Below are 22,570 nucleotides of genomic sequence, written 5' to 3' on the forward strand. Positions count from 1 at the left end.
CATGGCTTGTGGCTTACCAGTACTTTTACATCTTGCTTCCTCTGTGTCTGGCTGGCAACTACTGACTCAGCCTTCCTAGTGCCAGAATTCTCCTCTCTCTTTGTCCCACCTATACTTCCTGCCTGGCTACTGGCTAATCAGCACTTTATTAGCCAATCAGCGCAACACATTCACAGCATGCAGCACAATATCCACAGCACTTGTTTATAGCTAGCTTTGTTTTAAACTTAAATTAACCCATTTATATTAATCTATGTGCTGCCCCAAGGCTCGTTTACCTCATCTACATGCTCTCCATCCTGCTTTCCTATTCCTTCATGTCTATCTGATCCCAAACTGGCTGGCTACTGGCTGGCTGGCCACTGACTGGCTAGGTCCTCCTTTTTATCTGCCCACCAGCTCTGCCTATACCCCTCTGCCTAGCTATTGGCTGTCCAACTTTTTCTTAGACCAATCAGGTACCTTAAACAGGCAAGGTGAAACAGCAACACATCTTTACACACTTAAACAAATGCAACACATCTTTACATAGTTAAATGAATATTCTATTCCACAAAACATCATTGTGCATATCATTTATATTCATCACCCTCCCTCATTGCCTCTACATTCTCTTACTGGTCTCTCTACTACCTGACTAGTCTCCCTTCTATTTTGATGTTTTACAGATAGTTATATTATAAATCTGTATGTTGCCAATGAAAGAAAAATGTCATACATGTCTCTCTGAATTTTGAGCATAAAAATATGCAGTTCTACCCACATTTTAGCAAATGGCATTAATTTCATTCTTCATGACCACATAAAACCCTATTATATATGTATAGGCCGCATTTTCTTATTTGGTGATGTTATTATTGTCAGAGATACTGGGGACTGACTACAGGACCTTATGCATACCAGGCAAGTACTCTACTACTGAGCTACATTCTCAGCTATATACAACATTTTTTAACTCATTCACCTGTTCATGGGAATTTAGGCTGGTTTTCTATCTGGGCTATAAAAATTCATTAGTACAATCAGAATAGCATACAATTCCGATTTTTGAACTGAATTATAAGGACTTTGAACCACTTTACTTAAATTTTCTGACTTGTAACCTGCCTTTCCTTGTTTGTTTGCATCTGTGTAAAATGTACAGGCTTCAGATATGGGTGTTTCCCAAACAATTTGAGGCAGAATCCAATCAGCTCTCTTTATAAATTGAATTCTATCATTTTTGGGATATTTGCTGTTAATCTCTCCCATAAATTACTGCAATCTTTTTGCCAAGGTTCACTTTTTGTCCATAATTTGTCAATGTCATCCTTAGTTAAAGGTACTACAGTTTCTGCTGGTTCTATTCTTGCTAATTGATGAAGTCTCAATTTTCCTTTCAAAATCAAGTCAGAGATCTTTTCCACATAAGTTTTTAATTTTTACTCTGTTTATTTGGTAGAAATATCCATTCCAATATATCTTCCCTATGCATTAAAATTCCTGTAGAAGAATGCTTACAGGGTAAAATAACCAATATGCAATCAAGTTTTGGATTCACACAATCCACATGTCCTTCCTGTACTTTCTTTTCTACCAAGGCCAATTCTCTCTCAGCTTCAACAGGTAATTCTCTTGGACTATTTAAGTCCTTGTCACCTTCTAAGGTTTTGAACAAATTACTCAGTTCATCATTTTTTACCTCAACCACAGTTTGTAGATGGGAAATATCTCTGAATAATCTTTGAAAGTCATTAAGAGTCTGTAATCCATCTCTCCTAATTTGTACCTTTTGGGGTCTAATTTTTTGTAGACCTATTTTATATCCTAAATAATTAATAGAATCTCCTCTTTGTAATTTGTAATCCCCAACAAGACAAAATTTTCTTTACTTCTTCAAACACTCTGTCTAATGTACCTGCTTTTGAATCAGCTAGTAAAATATCATCCATGTAATGATAAATTATAGATTTAGGAAATTGTTTGCATATTACTTCTGATGGCTGTCACACAAAATACTGGCACAGGGTTGGGCTATTCAACATTCCCTGTGGGAGAACCCTCCATTGATATCTCTTAACCAGCTGTTAATTATTATAAGTAGGCACCATTAAGGCAAATATTTCTCTGTCTTTTTCTTATAAGGGTATTGAGAAGAAACATTCTTTTAAATTGATAACTATAAGAGGCCATTCTTTAGGTAATAAAGTAGGCAAAGGAGTTCCAAATTGTAGAGAGCCCATTGGCTGAATTACCTTGTTAATTGCTCTTAGGTCTACTACCATTCTCCATTTACCAGATTTCTTTTTAATAACAAATACAGGAGAATTCCAAGGGCTAGTTGATTCTTCCATATGCTGAGCATTTAACTGCTCTTGTATCAGCTCTTCCAAGGCCTGCAGTTTCTCTGTTGTTAAAGGCCATTGCTGAACCCATACAAGTTTGTCTATTAACTATTTTAAAGGTAGAGCTGTTGGTGTCTTTGAAAGATCAGCAGTTGTTTTTCCCTGCTCTTGTACAGTCTGGTTGGCTGGTGACTGCTCATTATAATCTAATATTTCTCTCAGAAACATGAGTTAGTTTATGATTTGTTTCTGAGGTTGGAGTAATGTTAATCTGAGTATTCCACTGTTATAATAGATCGTGGTCCCTCAAGTTCATAGCTATATTAGCCACAAATGGCTTTAATTTTCTTCTCTGTCTTTCTGGACCTATACATTCGAGCCATCTTGCACTCTGTTTCACTTGAAATAATGTTCCAATCCCTCACAGCTGAACATTTATCTCCTGAAGAGGCCAATTTCAATGCCAAAATCCTGGTAAAATTATTGTAACATCCACACCCATATCTACTAAGCCTTCCAAGAGAATGTCATTTATTCATGTTTTTAATTTTGGTCTTTCTTCATTTATAGTAGTTTGCCAAAAAAATTCACTTTATGGTTTCTCCTGAATTTCCTGTTCTCTGCTACAGCTGTTCTATTACCCTGAGCTATAAGGTTATTTTGTTTTTTGTTTGTTTGTTTTTTTACAAGAGACATTTGTTTATTTAACTGCTCTGAGAAGGTGTTTCTTCTATGATGGCAGTAACGGTCTAAACTGAATTTTTCATGGGGGCCTGTGTGAGGCCCCTCTGGGAATTTCCCAATGGCAGATATGAAGGATTATCTTGTCTGCCCCTTGTTGATCTACATTCATTTGTCTAATGTTTACCCTTACCACACCTTCTACATAATCCAAAAGGGAGAAGCATTCTGTTTCCATCGTTCCTTGAATAAGCGTTGTTTCTAGAAATACCCTGTTTATAGTCCCTTTTTAAATGACCTGGTGTACCACAATTAAAGCATATGACATTATTATTTTTTTCTGAAAGCTCTTGATATCACCTTTCCTATCCATATATCATCATGGTCATGAGACTCAATATTAATTGTGTCCCTGACCCAATCCTCCAAGGGTGCTGATCTGGTCTTTAATGGCCTGATTAATTTTTTGCATGCTGTATTCATGTTCTAAAAAGCCAACAATTCAATTATTATCTGTCTAGCTTCTGAATTTGGTATCATTCTATTTACTGCTGAAGACAGCCTTTGTAAGAAATCCATGAAGGGTTCTCTGGGACCCTTTATAGCTTTTGTGAATGACTCAATTATCTTTCTTGCTTCCTCAATTCTGTCCCATGTATTCATGGCTGCCATTGGGACATAGAATTAAGGTTTGTTTATCATATAAGCATTGTCTTTGTATATCAGTGTAATCACCTTCTCCAAGAAGCTGATCCTGGGAAATTTCTACACCTCTAGTCCTACATCACTGTTTCATATTTTTAGCTTCCTCTTTAAACCAAGTTCTCCATTGTAAATGTGGTCTGGCTTCTAGTACCACTGCAACTAATTCTTTCCAGTCCTGATGGATAATTCTATTACAAGTTGTCCATGAGTTTAACATCTGCTTTACAAATGGAGAATGCATGCCATATGATGCTATAGCTTCCTTAAATCTTCTTAAATCTAATATTTCCACTGGGGTCCAATTAGCTTGAATATGAGCATCTGGCAGTTCCTGTAAGGTTACTGGGTATGCCATGCAGCATAGAATTAAGGTTTGGTTATCATATAAGCATTGTCTTTGTATTTCAGTGTAATTGCCTTCTCTAAGAAGCTGATCCTGGGAAATTTCCACACCTCTAGTCCTTATTGTTGTTCTACTGTTTTAGCTTTCTCTTTAAACCAGGTTTTCCACTGTAAATGTGGACTGGCCTCTAGCACCGCTGCAACTAATTCTTTCCAGTCCTGAGTGATGATTCTATTCCAAGTTGCCCACGAGTTTAACATCTGCTTTACAAATGGAGAATCCATATGATACTATAACTTCTTTAAATCTCCTTAAATCTAACATTTCCACTGGAGTCCAATTAGCTTGTACATGCCCTTGAGCAGGTAGTTCCTATAAGGTTACCAGATAGATTAAGTTTGGTTGTTTGAAAATAGGCTGTCTCTCTGTAACCATATAATTCAATCCTGATATAATTTCACCTTTAAATTCTTTTGTCTGGATCTGACTTCCTCTATAATTCATTTTAACAGGTTTTTCTAATTTCAATCCTGAGTTAGTTTCACCTTTACATTCTCCTACCTGGGTCTAAATTCTTCTATGATTCATTTTAACAGGTTTTTCTAATGATTTTATCTTGGCACTAAAATTAACCAACCTTTTCAATGCTAAAATAAAAGTGATCGAACAAATAATATTCATAATTGATATTACATATATCAAATCAATAATAATTATCCTCTCATTTAATTGTTCCTCTTTCTGACTGCCTAATGTGTTATCAAACAGAGACCAAATTCCTTCCATTATGAAATTTTTTAATGTGGGAAAAAATTCTTTTTTAACTAATTTCACCCTTTAAGATATCTTAATTGACTTGCGAAGTCTGTTGACTGTGTAGAACAGTAGAAGTCTGAGGGAATTTCAAAGCAGCTACCTAGTGTGGTGGTAGTCTGAAATGGTAATCCAGAGAGAGTTCACCACCCACCAGTTGACAAAGAAAGCAAAAAGACTCTGGCCATGTGCAGCTCTGGCAGCATGCATTTCTGGCCACATGGAGCTCTGGCCAAGTGAAGTTCTGGGAGCATGCAGCTCTGGCCAAGTCGGGGCCCACAAGGCCACAGGCAAGTGGCTTTTTTGTGAATTCCTGCCCCACAAGTTGGACTTCTATATCAAATACACTCTAGTCACTTTGAACCTCACTGCACTGCCACCTCACAGATTGTATTTTTCTTGCTCTCTTGAATGTGTCAAGATAATGTTATTGCCTCATATCTGTTGCATATGCTGTCCTGCCCCACAGTGGGAAACTTCCTGAAGTTGATACAGTTCCAGGAGCATAGTCAGGCCCCTTAAGTTACAGCTCAATGTTCACAGCTCTTCTGCTGCTAATTGTGTTAGAGTTGAAACTCAAAGATTTAAAACAGAGAAACAGAAAATTGAAATTAACAAACCAAACACTGTGCTGGAACAAATATGAGAGGAATGCTGCCTCATATGCCACTCTAAACCAGTTGTTAGTGGTTTATGGAGACAAAACTATAGAATGAATACAGAGATGACACTTTTTAGATAATGCATTGTGATGAAATCCATATAGCCTAAATTACTCTATTTACTCCAGCTACATATAGTGTACTCACAATGTTGTATTAAGTATCACCTACATTTCTTTCCCAAATATTTCATCTTTCCAAAGTGAAACCCCATTTAGCATTAAGAAGTTTTTTCCCCATTACCCTTACCAGTTGAATATTAATAATCAATCTATATTTTCTCTTTGCATTAAACATCAACCTGATTTTGTTAAGGTACCAAATATTTGAAAGAATAAAATTGGGTTTTTAAACAGGATCACATCAGCTTCAGTAGAATACAATTTGAGAATGCTGCTAGAGAGGGATAGTGATCAGGATTCTGAAAGACCTTGAAAGCAGATAATATAAAAAAATACTTGAAGACACTGAAAATATAATTTTCAGAGGTTCTTCTTATGAAGAGTACTTCTCAAGTACAAGAAAATGAATTAAGTCTGTAGCTGGTGTTTTTCTGGTCCTGCCTGGCCCATGGTCGGGACAAATCTCTCTCACCCACCAGTCCCACAGCCTCTCAGACACAACCACATAAACACACAGAGACTTATATTGCTTACAAACTGTATGGCCACATTAGGCTTCTTGTTATCTAGTTCTTATATCTTAAATTAACCCATTTCTATTAGTCTATAAGTTGCCACGTGGCTCCTGGCTTACAGGTACCTTACATCTCGCTTGTCATGGCGGTGGCTGGCAGTGTCTCTCTGCTTCAGCCTTCCACTTCCCAGAATTCTCCTCTCTCCTTGTCCCACCTATACTTCCTGCCTGGCTACTGGCCAATCAGTGTTTTATTTATAAACCAATCAGAGCAACACATTTAACGTACAAAACATCCCACAGCACAAGTCCTTCATGATCATGACCAACTGTATGCAGAATGTTTTAAGATGGGTTATTAAAGTAGGAACATTGTCTTTCTTGCTAGATTTATTCACAATAAAGCTAAATAGTCAACTCTCAGAGATGATAAATAGGCAGTTATTGTCATTCTAGAATGAAAGTTGCTTTAGAAAAGTTTCAAATTCCTTCAGGAGTTAACATTCTGTGCCTCACTTTCCAGCTCATCAATACACTAATGAGAAAAACAAAGAAACATATAAATGACACACAAAAAGGAATTTGAAAAACTATAACTTTACTGTTAAAAATTTTCAGGAGGCTAAGAGTAGGAAAGAAGATTGTAGCTGGGCATGGTGGTGCATATTTTTGATCCCAACACTCTGAGGCAGAGGTAAGTGGATCCCTGAGTTCAAGACCAGCGTGGTCTACAGAGCAAGCCTCAAAACAGCTAGGAATACACAGAGAAACCCTGTCTTATCAAAAAAAATTGTGGAAATTTCCTTGATGTGATCCTTGATATATTCTGGAATTAGAGATGAGGTACAGATGTGTTGGGCTATTCGAGACATGGTTTAGCAATTTATCATGTTAAATCATCTCTCAGAAGTTATACAAGTTCCAATTTTTAGATAGATTGTCCTAGCAGATGTTGAGATACCTAAGGAGTCAATTGATGGATGAGAGAAAAAACATAATAGAAGCTGGGCATAGTGTCCCATGCCTTTAATCCTAGAACTCAGGACAGAGGCAGGCAGTGAGTTTGAGTTCTAGGTCAGCCTGGTCTACATAGTGAGTTCCAGAATAGCCAGAGCTGTTACACAGAGAAATCCTGTCTCAAAGCAAAACAAAAAACAATAGCAAATGATTTCTTTGGGGGAAAAGGGAAACAAGATTTTAAAATGTTATGAAATTGGAAAACTGAAACTATGAAGCACCTTCACTGAATACTATAGTAAAGGGAGAAGATCAGAAGTTCTTCCCATAAGATCAGCAACAAGACAATGGTGTCTGACCTTATTTGCTTACTTCCCTACTATTTTCCATTGTATATGAAATCTAGGAAGTATGATAAAACAAGAAAATGAGAATCCATGTATAGGAAGCAAGGAAATTGTCTTTTCACATGACATAATCATCTATATGTATAATCTGATGAAGTTTATGAAAAATTACTCAAATTATACTTATGGAACAAGAGCACTAGTGGCTCTACAAACCCACTTTTTTTAATGGATATTTATTTTTAAATAAACACATGAAGTTTCTGGAGATGGTCCTAATGGCATACAGAAAATAAGAAAAAAAATGTGTTCAAGAAAATCTACTAAAATTTAGAGAGGAAATCAAGAGCCCATAATGCTTAAAGCAAGAGCTATTCTTGCCTACTCCCCTCCTGGCTCAGTGAGACAGAGAGCATTCCAGACCTGTGGAGTCCATGTTTCATTTGGAGGGCTATTCTCCACACAAGGACAGTGCTACCTGTTGCTGAAACTGAATGTTGGGAAACTCTGGCTTGCAAGTGGGTATCCCCTTTGTCTTCCTAGCCTCCACTCATGAGATGGAGACTCCAGCATACATGTAAATTTGTAGCTCCAAATGCCTTTCATTCTGGCCAAAAACCATAAGCTGATAAGATCTAGCTTACTTCTAACACTCTAAAAACCAAGACCTCAACTAGTATAATGAAGATGCCTCTCAGACAATAGTGTGCTACTGCTTAACAGTCAGCTATGGAAAAAGCTTCAATAATGTTCTCAAGGCCAAGAACAGAAAACATTAAATCTCTCCCCCAAAAGATTCACTGAATTTGCATTGAAGTATGGAAAAATTCGGTATAAGGATGTATTTACAAAACACTTAAGATCATAATAAAAGACAATGTGATAGAAGTGGAAAGATTTATAGGAAATTAGGCTACACTCTAGACCAGCTAGAGGAACCAGGAAAGGGACAATTAGAAGAAATATTGTAACCAGAACTTTCACTTGCATAAGGAGGCCAGAAGTAAACATCTAATGTTTTCCTAACTGTACCCCACACTTGCCAGTTCAGCCAGGGATTCTCTTGTCTCTGCCCACCAGCACTGGGATTACATACTTGCACTGTATGTCTGGATTTATATGTGGGTTCTAAGAGATCAAACTTAGTCCCTCATGCTTTCACAGCAAATATTTTACCAGTTTAACCATCTTCCCCAGACCTTCAACAGTTTTTGAAGAATATTTTTCTTAGTTCAGTACTATCATCAGGGGAGAGGAGAAACTGTTGGTCCCCAAAAGGGTAATTGATGAAATCTAAATTAAACAAGTTTGTTGTAATATGCAACCATATGCCTTTGATTCTTTATATTACATTATTTATTTAGTCCTTTGCTCCTAGCAATGATACTTGCAGTCAAGATTAAGTGATGAAGGAGTGTATTTTTTCCCAGGTTAGATGTTTCATAATTTATTGAATAAAGCTAATTCTTATTCTTAACAACCAAGAAAATCCCTTTTACTAATCAGAGAATCATATTCAATGTTAGTGGTAAGCTTCTATCCTTTTGCCTGACAAATCACTCACACATCCCAGAAGTTCAACAATATAATATGTCAATTTTGAAATGTTTTCCTTAAATATCATACAAATCTAGGAATACTTGGATCCTTTGTGTAACTGTTTTGACTTTCTCACATCAAAGAAAATTCAGTGGGAGCATGAAACCAATAAGACTAGTGGAGTTAAAATTTACAAGAACAGCTAATTAAAGTAAAATAACCAATGAACTGAACTCCTAGAAACATGCCAGGTTTCTAATTCAGTCTCTCCAGGGGACAGTGTATTATAATTTCCGGAAACTAGTTCAAGAAGTTTTTTTCAATATTTTTAAAGAAAATTCATTTTAGGAGTCAGAGAATAGCATGTCTCAAAGGAATCTCAATTGTTTCTCCAATTCCCTAGTAAACACCTTCAATAAGAGATCTGTTTGCTACAGAGACAACTCAGAGTCACAGATGTACTTTAATTTTTCTTCCAGATGGATTCAGTTTTGCATAATACCATCACTAAAAAGATGCAGAGAGAAAATTCACATTATAGTAGCAGAGTGATATTCTTTTGTAGATATCACAACATAATAATTTATTGAGTCTAGAAAAAAAACTGCTTAAAAGATTGGCCAAGTATAATGGTACATGCCTTTAATCCTAACACACAGGAAGCAAAAGTAGGCAGACCTTCATGAGTTCAAGGCCAGTCTGGACTACATAGTGAGTTCCAGGGCTAAAAGGGCCACGTAGTGAGATCTTGTCTAAAAATCAAAGATCTTAATAGATACAGAAAATGCATTTGATAAAATTCACCATCACCTAATTTAAAAAACTGTGAACAAATAGGTATAGTAGGAAATGAATTAAACATAATAAAGACTGTATTTTTTAAAGCCTGCTTTAACCATGATGCTGAATAAGGAGAAGCTGAATGATTTCTCCTTAAGATCTAGAATAAGCTAAAAATAAATTGCTACTTTCATCAATTTTCTTCAACATACTACTGGAAGTCATTGGCAGAGCAATTAGGAAAGAAAAAGAAATAAAGAGCATCCAAACTGGAAATGAGGAAGTCAAATTGTAACAGCTTGTGAGTGACATGATCTTATATAGAGAAAAAGAAAAATGCAACTACAGTCAGCATGACATCTACAGAATTGCTATATGCCAATAGTGACTTACAAATGACTGAATAAGTAATAGAACAGTTCTATTTTTTAACAGCTACAAAATTTAGAGAACTAGCAATAAATTCAACCAGAGGCAAAGGATCACTACAGTGAAAACTACAAAAAGAAATGATGAAAGAAATTGAAAAGTATACAAAAAGTAAAATTAATTCCATTTTCATGGATTGAAAGAATTGCATACACTCAGAATCTTCTGCAGGTTCAATGCACACCTTATAAAAATACCAATTAAGTGTTTGAATGAACTAGAATAACCCTAAAATCCATATGATGTCTTATAATACCCCAAGAAGTGTGCAAGCAAATTCATGTAAAATAAACAAAGCAAGAGGTATTGTACTACCAGACTCCAAAGTGTACTACAAAGCTATGGTACCAAAAACATCATGAAACAACAACAAGTAAATGCACTGGCATAAAATATACACATGAGACAGAAGACAGAGCACTGTACTAAACATATGCAAGTATAGTCAAATGATTTGAAAAACAAGTGCTGTGCACCCACTTTGGAACAAAGGGTAGTATTGTCATTAAATGGTGCTAGAAAAATTGGATACCAGGAATGAAATTGGATCAATAATTATCAGTAGTTAGAAAATGCAACTCAAAATCCTTAAGAAGTTAAGGACTTTCAAATAAGCAAGATTTGAAAGTACAAAATTACTAGGAAAACACCAACATGAACACTTATAGGATATAAAAATAGGCAGGACAGAGAAAAGGAGAAAATCTTTGATACCTATGCCTCAGATAGGAACCTAATATCCAGACTACACAAATAATTTAAACAATGGAGACACCAAAATACTCCCAGATCACCCAATTATAATGGATCAACAATGCCTCAACTAGGCATGGCAGGCTAACAAATAAAAAGCCTAGTTCCACAAATGGGTTCTCTGTTTCATTTTTTGTTAGACAGTGAGATTCCATAGATCTCCAAATATTAAAAGTTATTATCAGTGCTCTTGGTTACCCCACTGAACTTGACACTATGACCCTATTGCTGAAGACACCACATACTTGAGTCATAGAACATAGAAAAATCTAGCTGGTACTCAGTTTAAAGCTTCATTCCTACCAGCTAGCACTCATAGTGCTGCAAGGTACTATGCATACTACTGGAGGAGAGAAGTAATCATCAATCTTACCTAGCTGTGGACCTTGTGAGCTACAATAATGACTAGCCTAGGAAAAGACATGCCCACTGTGAAATAGTAGTGCAAATGTCATGGAAGAAAGCAACCATGTTCTGATTAGATTTTTAAGTCCCAATGTACAAAATGAATTCCATGCCTTTTTTCATTTTGAGCAAAGAAAATATGGCTAGATAGGTCACAGTACCTAAAGACGAAACTGTTAGCATTATTCTGCTAAATGGACATAGTATTAAACCAATTTCTAATGATTTATCATTATACTAACCAATTTATATATATTTATATATATATATATATATATATATATATATATATATATATATATATGTATCAGCCCTTATCAGAAAAGCTTCTATTTGCATTAGATAGTAATTAACACAGAGATGCACAACTGGCTAGGTGCCCAAAATAAGAGAGTTCAGAGTTCTCAGCCCTAAAGGGAACATTTATAGAACATCACCTCCTCCTAAGATTCAGGGACAATTGTGGAAGGGGGAAGATAGAGTGTAAGAGTCAGATATGGTAGATGAAATAGTATCTTCTGGACACAGCAGGACAGCTGCAAACAGAGGCTTTTCTGTCCCACCCAGTCCCACAGCTGCTTTTAAAATAATCCTTCAGAGGTTAATATTAGTTGCAAATTGTTTTGCCTCTTGTTCAAGCTTATCGCTAACTAGCTCTTATAATGTAAATTAACCCATTACTATTTGCCGTGTGTCTCCTGCCTTATATATCTTGTTCTAATATATCTTGCTCCTCCACCAGCTGACTGGCTTGTGTCTGTTCTTGGCTCTGCCCTTCTTTTCCCTGTATCTCTGCTTGGATTTCCTGCCTAGTTTTATCCTGCATTGCTACAGGCCAAAGCAGCTTCTTTATTAACCAATGGTAACAACACATATTCACAGCATACAGAAGGGTTATCCCACAGCACTTCCCCCTTTCTGTCTAATCAAAAATGAAGGTTTTCACTTTAACATAATAAAAAATTACATATAACAAAACATCTGATCCTGGAAGCACCAATTACTTCAAAAAGGTTTATGGGCATCAAAGAAGCTCATTATGGAGTTTGTTTTCAATGTGGCAAGGCTAGCCATTTGGGCAAGAACCTGCTCTTGTATGGACTGGTTGATAAACTAGACATGCAGGACCCATAGGAAAGTGACTGCTGAGCTTTGCCAACACAAGGAGGGATAGTCTTTCAGGGTTCCTGCTTCACAGAAGAAACTGCTGGAAATTCTGCAGAACAAAGAGGAAAGTGATTGACAAACTCTGCCAATATAGGCAGGACAGTCATTCAAATTTCCTGCTTCACTAAAAATTCTGCCAGATACTCTAGGTCTATAGGCTGAAGATGGATTACCACACTGTTACAAAAGAACTTGTGTGACTGTCCAGGCAGCCAGATGCCTCTGTCATTTCTAGAGTTTTGGAAGTTGCTTGCAATGCACTTCCTGTTTATTCAGGTAATATTTTATCCTTCTGGGGTCTTTGATAGAGTTGAAGAGTAGATAGTTATAATTATAGTTTTCCTTAATTATGAAAAAAGGTAAATTAGATATGAAACTTCAAACTCACAAAGACAGGACAAGATAAAGTATTTTTTCTAATTTTGCCAAATGCAAATAGACTGAAAATTGTAACTAATTCTTAATTGATAACTGTTTTTGTTATATATAATTTCACTATGTTAAAGTTAAAACTTCATTTTTAATTAGACAAAAGGGGAAAATGATGTGGATTGTGCTCATTGGTTGATAGCTGGGCAGGAAGAAATTGAGCATGAAAGTCAGACTAGGAGAATTCTGAGAAAAGGAAAAGCAGAGTGAGGAAGATGCCAGCCAGCTGCTGAGGAAGCAAGATGTATAGAAAATGAAGTAACAAACTATGAACGACATGGCAAAACTTAGATAATAAATATGGGTTAATTTAAATGTAAGAGCTAACTAAGAATAAGCCTGAGCCATCAGCCAAACATTTATAATTAATACAAGCCTCTGAGTGATTATTTGGAAATGGCTGCAGGATGGGGTGTTACAGAGAAAAGCCTCCAGTTACAGACAGCTGATCATACAAATTCACAGTGGTTGGGACAGTATGCACAAGACCTGTGTAAGCTCAAGTCAGACCAAATCCCAGCACAGTGACGGTAGCTGGGCATGAAGTTGCATCCTAGCTGAGGAGATGTTGGCAATTGACAGCTGCTGGGGAAGAGGCAGAGTTTAGTTTCTTGAAGGATGTAGCCCCTAGTACATTGATCATACTCCAGTAGAAGGCCACATATCCAAGAACATATGGCTACACAAGTTGGATATGATATAAAAAAAAAGACACAAAGTTGGGTGGGTGAGGATGGGGATTGGATCTAGGAAGATTTGGTGGAGGGAGGTAAATACAATCAAAACACATTGTAGAAAATTCTCAAAGAACTGACAAAATATTTAAAATGTATATTCTATTTTGTATCTTTGCTATTATTTGGTAATATTTAATGATTCAGTTTTTTTTTTTTACCTACTAAAGGTAAAGGCTTGAAACAGATCCTTTTCTAATGCATCCATCCTTTTAGCACTGATTTATATAATTTTTTTCTTTCTATGGAAAATGCTTAAATTTGTCCTTTCTAGCTGTTTTTTGACTCAGGTTGATTATATAGAAGTATGCAGTTTAGTTCCTATCTAGTGACAGATTATGTGAATATAATCATACCATTCTATTCTACTCGGTTTATTTATTTATTTTTTCCTATTCATTCACTTTACATACCAACCACAGATCCCCCCTCTTCCCTCTTCCCACCCGCCAGGCTTCCCCTCAATCCACTCCCCCATCCCCACATTTCTCAAGTCAAGGTCTCCCATGGGGAGTCAGCAGATTCTGGCACACTCAGCTGAGGCAGGTCCAAGCCCCTCCCCCCTGCACCAAGGCTATGCAAAGTGTCACACCCTAGGCACTGGGCTCCAAAAAGCCTGCCCATGCACTAGGGATGGATCCCCTGCCTGGGGACCCCCCAAACAGTTCAAGCTAAACGACTGTTTCCCATATCCAGAGGGCCTAGTCCAGTCCTGTGGGGGCTCCACAGCTATTAGTTCACAGTTCCTGGGTTTCCACAAGTGTGGCTGGTCATCTATGCACATTTTCCCATCATGATCTTGACATCCCCTGCCCATAGAATCCCTCCTTTCTCCAATCAATTGGATTCCCAGAACTCAGCCTGGTGCCTGGACATGAATCTCTGCATCTGCTTCCATAAGTTACTGGATGAAGGCTCTATGATGACAGTTAGGGTATTCACTAATCTGGTCACCAGAGTAGACCAGTCCAGGCACCCTCTTGACCATTGCCATTAGTCCAAGGTGGAGTTATCCTTGTAGATTCCTGGCAACTTCCCTGGCACCCTGCCTTTTCCTATTCCCATGGTGTCTTCATTTATCATGGTATCTTTTTCCTTATTCTCCCACTCTGTCCTTGTTCCAGCTTGAAACTTCCATTTCCTCTCATCCCCCATTCTTTGCCCTCCATTACCCCCCTTACTCCCAGTTTGGTCATGTAGATCTCATCTATTTCTCCTATGCTGGGTTATCTATGTGTCCCTCTTAAGGCTCTCCTTGTTAGCTAGCTTCTCTAGAGCTGTGGGTTGTAGTCTAGTTATCCTTTGCTTTACATCTAGAGTCCACTTATGAGTGAGAACATACCATGTTTGTCTTTCTGAGTTTGGGTTACCACACTCAGGATGATATTTTCTAGTTCCATCCATTTGCCTAAAAATTTCATGATGTCATTGTTTTTTATCACTGAGTATATGTGCCACATTTTCTTTATCCATTCTTTGGTTGATGGGTATCTAGGTGGTTTCCAGGTTCTGGCTATTACAAATAATGCTGCTATGAACATAGTTGAGCATGTGTCCTTGTGGTAAGATTGAGCATTCCTTGGGTATATGCCCAAGAGTGGTATAGCTGGGTCCTGAGGTAGATTGATTCAATTTTCTGAGAAACCAGCATACTGATTTCCAGAGTGGCTGTACAAATTTGCATTCCCTCCAACAGTGGAGGAGTGTATCCTTTGCTTCACATCCTCTCCAACATAAGCTGTCTTCAGTTTGATGATAGCCATTCTGACAGGTGTAAGATGGTATCTCAGAGTCATTTTGATTTGCATTTCCCTGTATTCTAATTCAGTTACATTTGGCTAAAGAGCAAGCATTGTACATTGTGAATTTCTCCTCTATTTCAATAGTCAACCTGGACTTAAAGAGACCATTTCTTGGGGCTAGGGAGAGATTTGTCAAGAAAATGCTTGTCTCCAAAGCATAAAGACCTGAGTTCAAACACCACAGTCCAGGTAAAAATTGTTGCACAATTGGGGTGCAGTTGTAATTTCAATGCTGGGAAGACAGAGACAGAGATCCTTGGGCCTCAGTGTCAGCCATTATAGTCTAATTAGTCAGCTCCAGGCCAGCAAAAGATATATGGCATTCCTGAGAGCTGCCATGTGGCCTCCACATGCACATGTGTATACACACACAGAGAGAGAGAGAAAGAAAGAGAGAGAGAGACAGAGACAGAAACAGAGACAGAGAGAGTTTCAGCATGTATCCTAGGCTGGTTTTAAGCTTTCTATGTATCCTAGAGTAGTCTCAATGTTACAATGTACCCCAAGGTGGTCTTGAACTCACTATCCTCTTGTATCAGCTTCCAGAAATTACAAGCATGAAATCATCATATCAACATTCTTTTAATTTTATTAACCAGAATATGATCTGCTTTGGGAAATATTACCAGGAAACTTGAAAAGAATATCTTTCTGTTATTGATGATTGGAATGGCATTTAAGTCAATTGGTTGTTAATGTGTGCTAATTTTCTGGTGCTTATATTTGTTTTCTGTGTTTCATTTGAGAAAACAGTGTTGAAATTAGAACTGTAGTTCTTTCTCCATTCTTTCTCAGCTTTTCTTCATTTATCCACAAGCTCAGATATCAATTCATGAATCTTTTACATTATCATATTTCTTGATGAAGGAATCCCTTTAGCCTTATGAAATAATCTCCTTTACTCACATCAGTGTTCTTTGCTCTTTATTTGTATTCCTGATATTAAAAGAATAAGTCCAGTCTTCTTTTGATTTGTGTTAACATAGTGCATCTTGTCCCATCATTTTAATTTTATCTACTAATGTTTTTCACTTTAAAGTACTTAGCTAGAAAGTTTGTTTTACTTTTTATTAAATTATTATTTATCATTATTATATTGATGTGTGTACACTGCATCAACATCACTCCCATCCCTCCATCCCCACCTCTACTTTCTTCCATGCTCCCTTTAAATCTCATGACCTCTTCTAACTTGACTCTCTCTGACTTCCAATGTTAGTGATTTAGATGTGTGATAGCCTTCTTTTTTCAGCCAACCTCACCTCGCCAACTCCTTAGCTGATCTTGTATCCATGAATCCTCAGAATGAAAGCCTCTGAGTCCTCACTTCTGAGGGTCTCAGCTGAACTGCTGCTAAAAGCTTCTAGTTCCTGGTCCTCTGCTGCCTGCCATCACTTCCTGGGATTAAAGAACTGTGTCCTTCCCAAGCAAGATATGAGATTTCAAGTGCAGAGATTAAAGGTGTGTGCCACCACTGCCTGGCTCTGTTTCCAGTGTGGCCTTGAATTTACGGAGATCCAGATGGATCTCTGCCTCTGAGTGATAGGATTAAAGGCATGTATACTACCATTTTCTGGCTTCTATGTCTATCTAGTGGCTGTTCTGTCCTCTGATTCCCAGAAAAATTTTATTTGTTAGAGCACAAATAAAATATCACCACATTTCCTCTTTTTTTGTCTAAATAAAAAAGTTATAACTACTATAAGAAAAACTATATACAAAAGTACAATAAGTATATACAATATATACTGTCAAGAATTACATTAACAATGTCCAATTCATTAACATTTGACAAATTCGGACAAAAAAATTCATTATTTATCCTATTTTGGTGACTCCAGACAAAATTTGTATACAATATATAAAAATCCAATCCAATATAAAATATTTAAAACTAGTAGTTGCCTTTTAAAAGTAGATTCGATAATCTACTTTTTTATCTTATCATATATATAGTCTCTTATTTTTCTTTTCAGAATAGATTCGATAGTCTACCCTTTATCTTATATCTATATCCTCTTTTTTTTCTTTTCAGAGTATATCCAATAATCTCCCTTGTGTCCTATCATTTGTATATCTTTCTTTCCCTAGAGTAGATTCACTATTTACCTATTATCTAATTATGTAATTTTTTTTTCCATACTCAAAAATTTTTGACTGGACAGTAGCCATTGTGAAGTCTTCTTCATTGGCTATTAGGTTTTTTGTTGTTTTTTTTGGTTTTTGGTTTTTTGGTTTTTTGGGTTTTTTTTTTTTTTTTTTGGTTTTTCAAGACAGGGTTTCTCTGTGTAGTTTTGGTGCCTGTCCTGGTTCTCGCTCTATAGACCAGGCTGGCCTCAAACTCACAGAGATCCACCTGGCTCTGCCTCCCAAGTGCTGGGATTAAAGGCATGTGCCACCACTGCCTGGCCAGCTATTAGATTTTATGTTATAAACACAGATATTCTTGACATTTGTTATGGTATTATGTTATTTTGAAGCTTAACTTAAAGCTTTAGTATATATGATTAGATCAACTTTTAGTCTTGGAGTATTATTGAATCTCATTGAGGCTCTATCCTTCAGAAAAATCCTGCCTCATACTCCATGTAGCATGTCTTTAGTAGAAACATAAGTTACTCTCAACTCTGTTGCTCCTCCCTATTTTTAAGTTGGCTTTCATCCTACCTTCGGTTGTTGCATTGTATGAATAACCTGAAAATACTTGCCTGAAAGCTTACAAAGGCTCCTCTGCAGATTTCTGGGCCTCTCTCTGGTTCTCTGTCTCACTATTTCTCTTCCTTTTTCTCTCTTTCCCTGCCTTCTTCCCTCTTCTTCATGTTACTTCATTATGTTCTTAGCAGTAAGGATTACATATTCTAGAGTAAAGAGGCTAATATCCTCAGTTTCTCAAGTCTTTCCACTTTATCTTGTCATTAAGGAGCCTAGTAGGCATTATTAGGGTTGCCAAGCAGTCAGCAGCTGCAGTTGGGAAGCTCAATTTGTGTTCTGCATTTTAATAATCACTATCATGTGCTACCTTTGTTCAGTTTCTGAAGAACATTACTCAGTGTGTTTGTTCACTTTGCAGTTGCTGTGTGAGATGAGAAGATAAATGTGATCCCTTTATTTTCAATTTAGCCAGAATAAAAGTCTCATCTCATATTTTTGACATTTATTTTTTAACATGCAATTATATATTTTGTGAGTGGGGCACACATTACACAGTATGTGTTTCAAGCTCAGGGGACAATTCTGTGGTGTAGATAATTTCCTTCCACCACGTATCTTCTTCTTCCTTTCCATAGTACATTCCCTGTTCAACAACTCCAAAAGAACAAAATTAAAAAGCAGTGATTCCCCTCCAGTGTTCACTACTGAATCACATAAGCCAGAACTAAAAGGTATCCTGTTCTTCCCCTAACACCTTACTTCTCTAACTCTGTGATTTGTCACAAACTTTGTTCTTTCCCATAATCTCTTATCCAGGATAAATACAATTAATGTATGATTGGTCTCTTCTTCCAATACTGCCCTACAGCAATGCGTTATTTGTATCACAAAACTGTCATATAGAGTTATTCTAAAAACAATTAACAAAAATCCTGGAAATACATTTTTTAATGTGTATTTTAATTGTAGGGGTATAGTAAATCCAAAAATTGTTTGAAGATGAAGTGAAAGACTGAGTAGATAAAACAATACAACTACTATGCTATGCTGGAATTATTATTATCAATATAAATGCACTACACATAAACATCTACATTGATATGCATATGTACTTATTTGTGTACATGTGTTTATAACTATATACAGGTCTGTACATTGTAGCTGGAGTTTTCTCTCCGGGTCCTGCCAAGCCCAGGCAGTCCCTTAGCCCACTTATAAAATAAACATACAGATGCTTATATTATTTAAACTGCTTGGCCATTAGCTCAGGCCTATCATTGTCTAGCTCTTACTCTTATATTTAGCCCATTTCTATTAATCTATACTTTGCCACATGGCTCGTGGCTTATTGGTACCTTACATCTTTCTTGTTCTGGTGGCAGTTTCAGGCAGTCTCCTCCTTCCCTTCCTGTTCCTTTAATTCTCCTCTCTGTTAGTCCCACCTATACTTCCTGTCTGGCTACTTGCCAATCAGTGTTTTATTTATTAACATATTTGCCATACAGAACATCCCACAGCAGTATATAGCATGTCAATGCACATATGTGTGCATATATATATATGTATGTCTACCATTTCTAAGTTCTGTTCACTGAAACAGAAGCAATGATGCTGCTATTGCAAGGAGAACACCTAGCACTCAGAATATAACTCCTTACAAAAGTTCTATTTTTGAAAAGTGACTGATTGGTAGGATGAATCACGCAACGCACAAGATAGTCAAAAATGAATCATGACTTCTATTAAACAATTTTTCAAAACATGGCATGACCATATCAAAAGAACACAGAAGGCAACCTGAAATGATTTAGAGTAGGCAAATATGGCAAATTAGAAGCTAAATTTTTCACCAACATGAATAATGTTGTTTTCAAATGCATTAAGATAAGAAAATTCATACAGGTGATTAGCTAATTAACTAAAGGGAAATACACATGATGCCTTTTAATAATGCCCTCTTCAAAATATATAGGATACGTAATGGATATATATCACTGTCACTGTTTATACAAGATATAGTTGGAAGAGGAGCAGAGTAGTCTCAATATTAGCATTTCTCCATATGTTACCTATTAAGCATAAGCTGAAAAATGTTAATTCCAGGATGCATGACCTGGTAGACATTAAGATTTAAATACTGAACACATGCACACACACAAACACACACACACACACAGAGTCTTCTTCTGGAATAATTCCCCAAGAAAGATCCAATTAGCTTTGTGCTTTTATTTCCAAAAATAAATAAAGAATACCTTAGCAACATTATAAAGGAGTAACTATCAGATTGTGGGTTAAAAGGGCATGGTGATGTTCAAGCCTGGATGGAATCCAAATCAAGGGACATTTTGGTTATAATTAGGAAATTTGAATAGGAACACAAATTAGAAATGAGTATTAGGTTAAGTTGTATGTGTATTACTTATAAAATAATCCCTTTTTATGGAATTATATAATGAAGCTTTTAACAATAAAAAGGTATATTATATGCGACTATGAAATTGTTTGGGGAGAATTAAACACATATACCTGCATACTTGCTATTCAGCATAACCCATAGCATAATGTATTTGTCTTGTTTAATGAAATCCTACAAAACTAAATGCAAGGTCACTCACTGAAGTGAATGATTAGAATGAAATTCTAATGTTCAGAGTGAAGAAACTCAACTGTACACTAAGCCCCTTGGTCAACAGAAGGCATTTTATTACTTTTTAAGGAGCAATATCTTAGCAGAGGGCTTTTAAAAGAATAACTGACCTCCAAGCCCAGGTCGAAGCCGGTTATCATAGCCATCCAGAAGCCGATCCAAGATTCTAGTGAAGATAGTGATGTTATCAGTGCTGTCGTCAGGAATATCTGGAGCATGCTTGGGAGAGAGGCTGCAAAGGAAAATAAGAGTTGTTAATAGACAACAATTACATGACTAACCATTTGAATTCTATATTTCACTAAGTAGACAAGGCAAATTTAATAGCTGTACATCTTGACCACAGAGCAAGCAATTTCTATTTGCTACAATAATTGCCTGTGTAGGAAAAGAACAGTACTCAACACTTGCATTCTTCCTTCTACATTTGCATGAAGTTTGCCAGGTACATGTTCCAGCCTCATCTCAGCAGCTGATTAACTGCTGATTAAACTGATTAAACACAGTTTAGCTCAGATCAGAGCCATCTCTGCTCCTGTCCAACTGACTTGTGAAATCAACCAATCACAGAGGAGGACAGCAGAATCCTGGCCCTAGAGTCCAGGACCAGGGAAAGAAACACAGCCTGTGTTTGGGACCTGGGCCAGAGAAATGAACCAAGGAAACATGCCCTGACTCTGAAACCAGTACCAAAGAAACACTCTTGGCCCCTAGAATCAGAGTCAGTGAATGAAATGTGCCCTGGCCTTAGAGGTAGTGTAAAAAAGCTAAGTAAGGCCAGTGAGAGAAACACAGTTTAGCTCAGATCAGAGCCATCTCTGCCCCTGTCCAACTGACTTGTGAAAACAACCAATCACAGAGCAGGACAGTAGAATCCTGGGCCTAGAGCCCAGGACCAGGGAAAGAAACACAGCCTGTGTTTGGGACCTGAGCCAGAGAAATAAGCACTTTATCCCCAAACCCAGAACCCAGGAAATATGCCCTGACTCTGAAACTAGTACCAAAATAACATTCTTGGCCCCTAGAATCAGAGTCAGTGAAAGAAATGTGCCCTGGCCTTAGAGGTAGTGACAAAAAGCCAAGAAAGGCCAGTGAAAGAAACACAGTTTGGCCCTGAAATCAGGGCCATCTCTGCCCCTTGCTCACAAAACTGGCCAATCCCTGGGCAGAAAATAAACTAACCATCACAGTTGACTCCGCCCCCTAGACATCTTATATAAACTCCCCTGCCTGGTCAGTTGTGAGCTGTTCTCTCCACCCTGGTAGAGGCAGCTACTCTCCTGGACTCCTCCTTCCCAAATAAACCTCTTTCTCAAAGGAGTATTGGGTGAAGACCTTCATTGACAGCTGAACAGAAGAACCTTGCTGGGATGTCCCAAAGTAGACTGAGCAAGAAAGATCTGGTAACACTGAGCCAGAGATTGTGGTTCTCCAGGAAAGGAGCAGGATTGCTGTGTCCTGCAGGGAAACCACCCCCAATCATACCATCATACCAGGTATATCCTGACTTTCCCTAAGAGTCAGGATACCCTTCCTTGCTGAAGCAATTCCGGGCCTGACTCTCCCGAGAAGTCAGAAAAACCTTCCTTTCCAAGGTTGGGCTGTTTCTTTGCAGTCTCAGACATCAGAGCTGTGTTAAACAGCTCCAGGTGTCCGGGACAACTTCAGGGCAGAGCTCTTGTCCTAAGTAGCTGGAGGTGTCCAGGATACCTCGCCCTCTAGGGCTGAACTGTCTCTTTGCAGTTTCAGCCATCAATTTACT

The 22,570-nt window shown here is 37.4% G+C and overlaps 1 protein-coding gene across 2 annotated transcripts in view; it reads right to left on the bottom strand.

Moving 5' to 3' along the window:
* The window catches only part of Gabra3 (gamma-aminobutyric acid type A receptor subunit alpha3), a 318,197-nt gene that overhangs the window by 185,307 nt on the left and 110,320 nt on the right, over positions 1-22,570 (bottom strand). For both annotated transcript variants that reach the window (XM_052741044.1, XM_052741055.1), the window contains exon 3: positions 20,919-21,040. In XM_052741044.1, the coding sequence (XP_052597004.1) occupies positions 20,919-21,040 (122 nt within the window). The remainder of the gene's footprint in view (positions 1-20,918; positions 21,041-22,570) is intronic.

The sequence above is a fragment of the Peromyscus californicus genome, unplaced genomic scaffold, assembly GCF_007827085.1.
Source record: "Peromyscus californicus insignis strain IS unplaced genomic scaffold, ASM782708v3 Scaffold_10__1_contigs__length_136768540, whole genome shotgun sequence".
Lineage (NCBI taxonomy): Eukaryota > Metazoa > Chordata > Mammalia > Rodentia > Cricetidae > Peromyscus > Peromyscus californicus.